Source organism: Apodemus sylvaticus, chromosome 2, assembly GCF_947179515.1.
Source record: "Apodemus sylvaticus chromosome 2, mApoSyl1.1, whole genome shotgun sequence".
NCBI classification, from domain to species: Eukaryota; Metazoa; Chordata; class Mammalia; order Rodentia; family Muridae; genus Apodemus; species Apodemus sylvaticus.
Window position 1 is genome coordinate 186,294,468 of NC_067473.1, and position 11,953 is coordinate 186,306,420.

Consider the following 11,953-nt stretch of genomic DNA (forward strand, 5'->3'; position numbering starts at 1 on the left):
CTCTTCATTTCTTCTCCCCCTCTCTTCTTTTCTTCTCTTTTCCTGTTCTTTATGACCAATTAGTATTACAAATGGGTGTGAACACCTACATATGTATGTACACTCATGCATCCTCCCCCACATAAACAGACTGGACTGTCTATGGATAACAATTTCCTTAAACATGTGACCAACAGAGATCTTTCTTTCCAGGGTTGGGTTGATAATTTAAATGGACCCAGCGGACTCATTATTGCGGTAAGTACAGAGATGAGAAAGTAACCCCTTGGAATAGAGAACAGCAACAGAGGCCTTAGTGTTGACTTATGCTTCCTTGATGCAAAATTATGTGTGGTGATAAAGGGAGCAGCTGGTCTAGAGTAACTAACTGGAAGGTGAGGCAGCAGGACAGAGGTGGCCGACACGCCCAGTTGCTATTCAGGAGTTTCACTTTGGAGATGTCTGCACAACAAAAATTTCCCTTTTGTTGCCATAATGTGGAGGTACTTTATTTTATTGCTTTATTAATGGATTTATTAATGGCTTGAACTAATACAGCTAATCAGGCACATGGTTAAAAGATTAGCCTCAGGAGTGAAGGATGTGTCTCAGTTGTTAGAGTGCTTGGTTTAGCATACTTGAAGTCCTGAGTTTGATCCTTAGCACTTTATAAACTGAATGTGTGTGGCAGCTCACACTTGTGATCCCAGACCTCAGGGAAGAGGCAGAAGGATTAGAAGTTCAAGGCCAGCCTGTGCCACAGACTCAAAAAAAAAAACAAAAACAAAAACAAAAACAAAAACAAAAACGTATCCCAAAGATTATGCAATCCTTGATACTAAATAGTCAAGCCTGTGGGCCTGTGGGCTTATATTCTTAATAGGCAAAGACCAGCAGCTGGTTTACACACACACACACACACACACACACACACACGCACGCATGCACAGAAATGTGCCAAACCACTGATGAACCCTTACAGCAAAAGCAGAGGCCTAGTGACCAGCTCCTACACACAGTGGTTGGTGGTCCTGGTTATGACTTTACATCTGGTTTATACTTTATGCTCCATCTCTCCTGGGCAGACTGGGAAAGGATTTCTTCGGTCCATAAAAGCAACTCCCATGGCAGTAGCAGATGTGATTCCGGTTGACACAGTTGTTAATCTCACCATAGCAGTAGGATGGTATACTGCTGTTCATAGGTAAGCACACTCACACAAGCCCCTGAGAAACTGGGGAGCTGATGTCAGTCACTCTTTCAATCTATAAGACTCCAAAATGATAGGATGTTCGTTCAGTATCTCAGAATCCCCAATGTAAATTCCTATGTGGGCTAACATGTATGAAAACTGATTACTACTTGATGGGTCACAAAGTAATTAGCCATGGAATTTTTGAATAACCAAAAAGGTTTTCTTCCTATTCAGCATCCTAAGATATTAGTTGATAAAATGGCAGTACAGTTTATATTTTAACTGCTGCTTAGTTGTTGGTAAATGCCAAGAGTTAAGAGAGAAATTGTGTGTGTCTCTGCTCATATATGACAAGGAGAATGGCGTTTTTCTCATGTGAACTCAAGCAGGTGTGTTCCACAGCTATGGGACATGTCGATGTGTGTGCTTTGTCTTTTCCATTTTTCCTATCAACCCAAAGAAAGAACTGGGTGGTACTGTGTAGAATTGCAGAATCTGAAAGTACCATGTAGATTACAGAAGCCAGACCAGTTTTTGAAACCTGTCTCAGTGTTATTTTCCTTTATCTTTCATTAGTTATCAATTTTGTTGTATTTGTTTAACTTTGATCTTATCTTCCAGGCCTAAGTCAACATTAATCTACCATTCCACATCTGGTAATCTCAATCCATGTAACTGGTATAAAATGGGTAAGTGCCTTTAACCATGTAACCACATAACTAACTACCTGTATTGGCCAGGGGAAAACCAGAATGTGTCTTGCCGCCAAGAACACAGTTGGGAAGAAGCCAAAACAAAAGAAAACCATAAAGAGAGAAAAATCTCTGTGAATTGTTAATGTGCTGCAGTTAACTAGGACATATTGTGATATCAAAAAATGGTTTGTGGGATTATATGATTACATGTATGATTACATGCTTACATGTAGGGGTACATGATTACATGTATGATTACATATTTACACATAGGGTTACGCAATTACATGCATGATTACATGTATTATTACATTATGATTTATTACATGTATGATTACATGATTACATGGAATGAAAAGTCTGACAGGAGGTTTTGTAAACAAAGTTGGTAAAATGAACAGTGTTGGTGGCAATCAGCACCCCACACACCTGTGTCCTTCATCATGGCCTTTTCTTTTGCTGCCTTTCTAAGAACGCAGATGAACAGTGACAGATTTAGAAAGGTCATACAAAAGTCTACTTTAGTTATGGGGCAGTGTATGGCAAATCCATTTCTGCAGCTGCCTGCCCCTAATTGTACAGTACCTGTGACCCTAAAAGTGTTCTGTTAGTAACACATCTCATATATCTAGGGGTCTGCCTAGCCAATCAACCAATGGTGCACTCCTTTATTGGGAGCTGGGTTTCCTGCTACAGTCTGAGATTGTATACTAGTGGTTGTATTGGTCTGATCCCCATTCAGAGGACATCCACTGTGACATTTGTACTCGCAAAGTGGTAAACACAAAGTTAACTATAATCAAGTTCTTTTCTTCATAAGCCTAGTTATTTATATCACATTTCTAAATCAAAATGGTAAGATATCTGTTTTTGTATCATTAATGGAAGATATCTGAGATCCTACCCATATAAATAGATTATTAACATACGTAAATAAGATAGAGTAAAATCAGGCTGGAGAAATGGCCTAATCCAACAAGGCCACACCTATTATTTCTCATGTACTGCCACTCCCTAGTGACATTCAAATATATGAGCCTATGGAGGCCATTCTTACTCTAATCACCATGCGATAGATGGTGCTACCCACTGTGGGCTGGGCCATCCTGTATCTAATTTAAAAAGTCAAGAAAATACCCTAAAGACATGCCTATCAGACAGTCTGATCCAGACCATTGTTCAGTTGATCCAGTTTTTCAATTAACTTTTTCCTCTTTTGAGTTAAAGCTAACCAAAAACATGTATATGTTACATGTTGATTTCTTACGGGTATCTTTTAAAAGATGACAATAATCTAATTGCCATAATAACTGATAACTTCATCATAGCTGAATAATTAACTGCATTGTTTGTAAAGATCCAATTAAGTTAAAACTGAATTTAAATGAATATTCTCAAAAAGACCATTATATCTACAAATATTAAAATTTAAAATATAAGCTACTATAAATAATATGAATGAAGACAATTATAAAATCTCTGTGGTACATTAAGTGAACCATCCATGAAAATCTATCTTAATACTTTTATGCAAACCTCTGTTAAGAACATTTAACCTTAAGAAAAGCAACTGCCAAAAACTTTCCTTATGGCTTTGCAAGGGCTCTTCCCAGACTCAGTCGAAGGCCTTTGAGAGTAGACTTGAAAATCCAGAATTGAACAGATATACATCCTTTTGAATAGCCCGTCCTCATATTGAATAAGAAATTTCCTCAATTTTCTCTGAGATTCAGCACTTCCCCTTTTTGTTCCAGGATTACAGGTCTTGGCGACTATCGAAAAGATCCCATTTGAGAGTGCTTTTAGAAGGCCAAATGCTGACTTCACCACCAACAATTTCACCACTCAGTATTGGAACGCTGTCAGCCACCGGGCCCCAGCCATCATCTATGACTTCTATCTGAGGCTTACTGGGAGGCAACCCAGGTGAGCAGTTGAGGCAATGGTTTTAATGTTATCAATGCATGGAAGCAAAAGTCCTTAATCCTCTCTACAGCTGAGGATTAAAGAAGATAAATGTTTCTGTCACACACACAAACACATATACATTCACACAAACACACATAAGATACATATTTACATAATCGTACAAATCACATACACATACATACACACATACACACACACACACAAAGACACAATGATGACACCAGTCTCACTCACTGCTTTTTGTGTGGCTGCCCTGTAGCAAGAACTAATGATGGTCCCATTTCCATCTTCATACTACATGGCTAGCATCTCTGCCATTGAAAGGGAAGCTAAGGGCAGAATCTGCATAGTCTGACACAATGGTTCTCAACCTGTGAGTCACAATAGAGATTCATAACTCATAACAGCAGCAAAACTGCAGTTATGAACTAAGGAGAAAATAATTTTATGGTTGGGGGTTGGGGGACACCACAACGTGAACTGTATTAAAGGATTAGGCATTAGGAAGGTTGAAAACTACTGGTCTAATAGGAAGTGACTAACAGGAAGTGACCAAGGAAGGAAGTACAGAAAGCCATCTCATAGCCCCTGCTACAAAATAGGGGCTGACTGACACCTAGAGCGATGAAAAAAACTGAGGGACAAGGTGCCAAGAAAAGCCAGCTCTGTCACCACCCAACAGTGACAAAGCACATCTCCTGCTACCTCCACATCTGTGTGAATTTTCCCCAGTATAGATGGGAGAAGAAAAACACAAGAAGAAATTCTAGGTGCCTGGATAACCACAAGGTTTGGTGAATAAAAGAGAAACAGGAAACAAAAAAAAATCAATATGTATTTTGTTTGTAAGAAACTAAACCATACTGGATTGGACAATGAGTTGTTTCTGTAATATAATTATTTTAAATAATCTTTAATTTTTTACATTTATTTATTGTGTATATACTGTCATTGCACAAGAGCAGAGATCAGAGGGCACCTTGTAGGGTGGTTGGTTTTCTCTACCGTGTGTGTTCTGAATGCAGATTGAACCCAAATTGTTAGACTTAGCAGCAAGTACTTTTACCCACTGAACCATCCATTACTGACCCCAAAATAATCCTTTGATGGCTTTTTATAAGGCCAGTCACTATAGGATCTGACATTGTGAAGTTGGGATTTAAAGCCAGGATTAAAATCTCGTCTTCACTAATTTAGCCATGAGTCATAAATATACTTTCTTTCTAAATTCTAACTCTTATAAAAAGGGGGATAGAAAACATGTACTCAGTATAAACGTATGTAGAATAATCACTGTTGTGACTAAGTTCTAAGTTTTTCTTCACGTTTTGTTTTATGTACAAAAGGCCTCTACCTAAAAATAACATTTTTTCTAAAAATTAATATTCATTGGACAGTGACACACTGTACAACTACTGTTCCTAGACTATTTAAATGTACTTCTCAAACAAGATATTTCCCATGAAATTCTTTCAATAGTTGATGGGAACTTGAACAAAGAATATGACCAAATTCCCAGAGCTTCACAAATATAAGAGAATTGATTTTACTCCAGTACCACGATGAGCTTAACCACACTTTCTGCACAGAGACCTACTGGAGCATTTCCTATGTGACATGAACATAACCTTTCTGAAAAGCCAGTATGAGTAAATTCTGGCTACTTCACAGTCCTAAGAGGTTTCCAGAGAAGAGCTGGCTCATGTTCTGACCACGGGCACTCCATTGGTTACTTACTCTGTAAGCAAAGGACACAGGAAGTGGGAGTACAAGAGAAGTTCTCTGGGGCTGGTCAGAACTAGGTTGGAGTTTAAATGCTGACACTCTTAAACTTATGAACCACATTCAGAAAAATGCAAAGAGATACCTACAAAACTGTTATGAAAATCAGCAGTTAGTATTTCCTAGAAGTGTCAGCACTACATCTAACAGAGTAGATTATGAATACTACATTTTCTTAAGTCTGAATTACAACCAGCCTTTCCTTCACCAAGTAATAATGGTGCCTGAAGTTTTTATACTAAGACCTGATTTATTGCTGGGACTCACTTACCTGAAGGAATGTGTAAGGTACTTTATAGAAGATAAACATGAAGCTTGATGGTAAAAATTGCTATTATTGTAAACTAGCCAAAAGAGGGAAGTGACTCAGGAGCTCAAAATAGAATCCTGAGAACTGGGAGGGAAAAGATAGATATTTTGTTTTGTTCTTTAAAGACAGTTTTACTGGACTTCACTTCACTAAGTAGTCGGGGCTGGCCTTCCTGCCTTGGCCTCCTGAGTGCTGGTGTTACTGCCATGAGCCCACCAGCCCTTGTACTTCCTTAGTGACATTCAGCCGCCCTCCCCTGTGCAGGAAGAGGTAGTGGGCAGGATGCATAGTACCAGCTCCTAACTGGTCTTTCCCTCAGGATGCTAAAGCTCATGAACCGACTGTTAAAAACCATTTCCATGCTGGAGTATTTCATCAACCACAGTTGGGAATGGAGCACAAACAACACGGAGATGCTTCTGTCAGAGCTCAGTCCAGAAGACCAAAGAGTAAGTATGGGAATTCAGAATTATGTAATCAGACAATGATAGGGGAGTGTTAGGCATACAGAGGATTTTTTTTTCCTTAAGAAAACCACACAATAATGTCAGCACTCACAGGAAACAAGTTCAGTGCAGTTAAGAGACCTAGTCTGTGGATTGTGATTGGACCTGCATTGCCGCTGGTATAGTGGTCTGCTTGCTAACGGTGGCGGGGAGATGGGGACAGCTGGGTGCTGGAGGCTCACTGGCCAGCAATTCTAGCCATACTGACATACTAATGAGCTCTGGGTACAATGGACAAGGTGACCGCCTGGCAGTGCAATGCTGGCAGCCTATATCTCTTGCTTTGCAGGTATTTAACTTTGACGTGCGTCAGTTGAACTGGATTGAATACATTGAAAATTATGTTTTGGGGGTTAAGAAGTATCTATTAAAAGAGGATCTGGCTGGCATCCCCAAAGCAAAGCAACACCTAAAAAGGTAGGCACACTTGTTGGTATCTATCTGTAAGGTGCTGACTTTATACTAGAATGTGTATGAATTAAATTACTCAGCATTTATGCAGCAGCTATTATGAGGCTGGATTCACACTTCTTAAGCTTTACAGACCAGGCATTCCATACTACCCTATAACCTACAACATTTAGACCTCACTCCTGAGGTACATGTCCTTTTTGTTATCCCATTAACACAGAAGTATTTGGGGCATGACAAAACAAACAAACAAACAACCCCCCCCCAAAAAAAAAGTTCGTGGAAACAAATAGTGGAGTCAGGCTTGAGCCCAAGTGTGTTTGTCCTTGTGCACCTTACCACAGTATGGCCTTAGGAATATCCAAAGGGCAGGTCATGCTACATAACTTGGAAAGTCACATAACTACTCAATTCCTACAGGTCCTTCCCAGTTTAGCTAAAATTCCTGACAAATTAAGTTAGAGGATTCAGGTCAAGATTCCTGCAAAAACTAACAGTCTGTAGTACAGATGGTAAAAATGGAAAGATAGACCACTAAAAGGAAGGACACTTGAAAAGCAGGCTTCAAAGTTCACTATCTACCCTCCATCCAATAAAACAGTGATCATCTTTAAACTGTGTGTGCATGGATGGTGTGTGGGTGTGCATGCCATAGTGCCTGTGGAGGTCAGGGGACAGCTTTGTGGGATCAAATTCCTTCCTTTGACCCTTACATGGGTTCCAACTCAAGTTACAGGCTTGCTCCAAAAGTGCACTTACCTACTTAGCAGTCTCACTGGTCAGAGAGGATTTTCAACATTGAAAAGACCAGAGTGGATTTTGGAAATATTACTTTCATCCATGAATTACGATTGCAAAAGAGAAGTAGAGGGAAGAGTAACGAGCTTCGAAAATATGAGGGAAACCTGGTAATTCAAGAATAGGAATGAAAGGCATAAAAAACCAGAGCGCCAAGCCATGCCGTGGGCTCTGAGAACTTGGTATTGCTGGTCACAGACAGAAACACTTTTCTGCTTTGGGTAACACAGCTGGATGCAGGTGCTGTTTTAACTGTGCTTTTGTCTCTGTCCTCAGGCTCAGGAACATTCACTACCTCTTTAACACTGCCCTGTTTCTTATCATCTGGCGCCTCCTCATTGCAAGGTCTCAGATGGCTCGGAACGTCTGGTTCTTCATTGTGAGCTTCTGTTACAAGTTCATCTCCTACTTTCGGGCCTCCAGCACGCTCAAGGTCTAAGAACGTTACACCAGCCCATCATCTGGAACCTCAGATACCTCTAAGGCAGTAAAACTGGGTCTTATGCTAGAACATAACAAGAAGCACACCCAAGCTTCCAGTCGAAGTTGCCGTTCCATCTTCTTCCCTATTCTTTAGTGTGTGTGTGTGTGTGTGTGTGTGTGTGTGTGTGTGTATGCATGCATGTTTGCTTGGTTTTCTTCTGTTTTTGTTTTTGGTTCAGTGAGGAAAGTTAGCCTCTAACTGCATACATTTACAAAAACCTAACTTCCAGGTTATGTCCCAACACCACCACTCCACACTATCACACATGCAGCATGAAAGCACTGCTTTTCCTTTATTTAGCTTTCCTTCCTGATAAAACCAATTTCAACTCACAGAGCATGGAAGAACACATGGCAGAAGCCTAAGCAGGCTAGAGAGAGGCATGGAGACAAGCAGGGACGCACACTCAGTGCCAAGGCGAGCGCTTCCAATCATTGTGAACTGTGCACTGCTCAACCTCCTCACAACACAGCACGAGCAGCCTGTGTTACACACGACAGTCCTGGTTGAGGGGAAGCAGGCTCATGCCTATCCTGTTTCTCACCTTTGTCTACAACTTAATCCTGAAAGGAACAAACGGTGTAGTTAGGTACATACCAAATTAGAAGGTAATCATACACGCACCCGGGAGTCTTGTGTACTTCATTTTCAACATGATTTGGACATCCCTTATTCTGTGTTCGTAATCACTGTTATCCTGAAAGCTTCAAGTCCCCTTCTTATTTAATGATGTTGCCAAAGCCCTTCTAAATGTTTCACTCAGGCCTCAGTCAGAAAGAATGATGGGGAGGGAGATGTTCCTAGACTAGAACTGTGGAAACCCTTCTGACCTTTGCCAGTGAGGAAAGCAAAACTTCAAATAAAATGTTAAGTTCTAGTTTCTGTCTTCATGTGTGGAGTTGGGAGGAGCACACTCCTGGTCACCCAAGGCCCCTTGTACACACACACCCAGTCCCTGGGAAGTCACACACATAGCTAACTATAATGTACAGAGGTCAAAAGAGAGTGAAGGTTTTTGCGTAAGCATTTTAAATACAAATAAAAACCTTAAACAGTCACAAATTCTCATACTCATAAGCTGGCACCCAGTTCTGCTCATATTTGAGATGAAGGCATACTGGACTGCAGGAGCTCTGCATGGTAACAATGAAATATTCAAATAAAAGGAATGTCCACACAAATTGCTGAAAACTACACACAAGCTGATAACAACATGTGTATGCTTACATTCTGATAGCTGAAGTGTGGCCAGTACTGAGGTCTCCTCAGAACCATGAGGAACATGTTGGGAAAACCCTCTCTGGCAGTTTCTGCAGATTTGATTAAGGTCAGTGACTACTGTCCAGGCAGAAAACTAAACTCTGAAATAAAGCACCTCTGCGTTCCCTATGTGAGACACCTGCCAAGACTTCTGAGTTACATGAAAGACACCAGCTAAGGATACAATAAGAACTCAAGAGGCAGGAAGAGACTAACAGGACAGTTCTAAAGATTTACTACCTTTTGATTGATTACTATCATTGTTTCATCAATCCAGGAACTCCAGCAACTAAGTTTGAACTTCAGATGAAATAAAACTCTGAATTACTAACTCCTGTCTTCAATGTTATTTAACTGCTGACCAGTTTCCACAACCTGTCTTCAGAAAAAAACTAGACAATCCTCTGAAAACTCTCAACCAAATAAAATCACAAGAATAACTACTAGAGGAACATAAACAAAGCTATATACACACCGATTCCATTTTTTCTTGCAACATCAACTGGGTCATGTTTGAGTATTCTGTGGGATCTGACACATGGCACAAATTTATCTTGCAATGCTTCAACAGGAAAAGTAGGTAGCTATATCAAGTCCCCACCATTGAAAAATCCACACCAGGACTAGTTAACTACACAAATCCTAACATATACATAATAGTAAAAAAATTATCTACTTGGGTGAAGTTAAAATAATAAAAGTACAGGCTTGAAAACAAGTCCTGGCAAAAGGGAGGGTTTGAATATAACCAGTGTCTTTTACACGTGTGGGAAAAATGCCTACAAGAACTATTACGTTTTATGCTATTAATATATGCTAATGAAAATGTACTAAGAGGAAGTCTTGATAACATGTACCATGATACTAGATACAGTGATCAGAGAGCCACTAAGGCAACTAATGCTGATATACACATCAAAAAAGCACTTCCCATTCTTCTGCATTTATCAAGTACTTCTAGCTCATTTAAATAATTTAGAATGAGGTAGAGAACTTCCAAACACCCTTTGTCTTAGCCACTGTTTTGTTGATATGAAGCGTGACTGATGACCAAGGCAACTCTCCAAGTATTCACTGCTTCCTTTTATGCTTATAGTTTCAGAGGCTCACTGTTTTATCATCATGGCAGGGAACATGGTGCAGGAGCTGCAGAAGCTACATCCTGATCTGCAGAGGGAGGGGGGCCTGGAACAGGCTTTTGAAACCTCAAAGCCCACCACCACTAATACACTTCTTCTATACAAGACCAAACCTTCCAATTCCCTTGAACAGTTCTACTCCCTGGCAACTAAGCATTCAAATAGGAGCCTACTGGGACCATTCTTACTCAAACCACATTATTATAACAAAACAAACATAAAAATTAAATCAACCTTGTTTCCAAAATCAGTAACTTTTAAAGTTCGCCGAGCTCACATGCTACTTTTCTGGAACTGTGGCCCTGCCATCTTGGGATACCAAAATACAGTGTTGGTCCCCCATGTCCAGAGAAGTTTAAAAAAAAAAAAAAGTCACTGCCTACATCAGCTTTAAAAACATAGTTAACAACCTAACAATACAAAATTAGCAATAGCTAGGTGTTGATATATGACAAAGTGCGGCTACTTTGAGAGTAAACATTGTCTACCCAGAATTGAGTTTAGGCAGAACCATGTTTTCTGTCATGGAACATTTTCAGCATCTTCCTATTTTATCTGAAATACTGAGTCCTATGGTAGGAGACATGGTGGGTAGAATAACATGGGTCAACTCTAAGAAAAAAAAAAAAAAAAACAGCTCGAATATAAAGCAGAGCTGGAGGCAGGGATTTCCCAGTGGCACAGCACTTGCTAACAATTCTCAGGGCCCCAAATGCAAAATCCAAACTGACACAAGAAAAAACTTACAGCTATGTGAGTAACCTTGTATGTAATCTTGTACATACCTGAAAAACACATCTAAAGAATCTCCACGTTAGCAGGGACAAATGCAGGCCTATTTGGCACCCAGCCTATATTTAAGGGTTATCCCTGTGCCTTTTATGAGCAGCTCTTTTAAAGTACAACACAAAAGTACAAGGACTGGAGTATTAGGAGACCCCAGCCACGTATGTGCTTTATTGACTGTAATACTATCAATAGTTCCCAGGCCCACTCAGACAAGCTGCTGGGTGCTGCATGTACTCAGATGTTCATGTCTTCACATGTGGTCTCTCACCAAACCTGGAACTTACTGACTCAGTAGACTAGGTGGGCGGCCAAACTCCAGTCTCTGCTTTCCCAGTTTTGGGATGGGGATACATGCCACGCCAGCCTCCAGCGTAACTCTGGCAGTGTTATAAAAGGTTTGGAAAGCTTAACAAGAAAAGAAGCTGCTAGATTAAATGGCATGCTGAATTTTTAAGGATCTTAAGTCCAGTCTGGTTGATGTAAACAGAATTCTGAGGTAAAAGAGTTACAGGTAAATTTACTTTCCTAGCATTTGAATCATAATACATCTTAGTCATACATGCATCTGAACGCTAAAGATGCAAATTGCGTTTCAAATGACAAATTCTGATAATGAAATAGACAGCTTTTCTGTGTATCTGATAGGAAATTATGAGAAACATATCCATTATTCATC

The 11,953-nt window shown here is 40.0% G+C and overlaps 1 protein-coding gene across 6 annotated transcripts in view; it reads left to right on the forward strand.

The window, feature by feature from the left end:
* Window positions 1-9,680, forward strand: part of Far2 (fatty acyl-CoA reductase 2) — a 102,958-nt gene extending 93,278 nt beyond the window's left edge. For all 6 annotated transcript variants that reach the window (XM_052175324.1, XM_052175323.1, XM_052175322.1 and 3 more), the window contains 7 exons: window positions 193-237; window positions 1,065-1,183; window positions 1,796-1,863; window positions 3,624-3,795; window positions 6,210-6,339; window positions 6,686-6,813; window positions 7,882-9,680. In XM_052175324.1, coding sequence (XP_052031284.1) covers window positions 193-237; window positions 1,065-1,183; window positions 1,796-1,863; window positions 3,624-3,795; window positions 6,210-6,339; window positions 6,686-6,813; window positions 7,882-8,044 — 825 coding nt within the window. In that variant the 3' untranslated portion in view covers window positions 8,045-9,680. The remainder of the gene's footprint in view (window positions 1-192; window positions 238-1,064; window positions 1,184-1,795; window positions 1,864-3,623; window positions 3,796-6,209; window positions 6,340-6,685; window positions 6,814-7,881) is intronic.
* The last annotated feature ends 2,273 nt before the right edge of the window (window positions 9,681-11,953 follow it).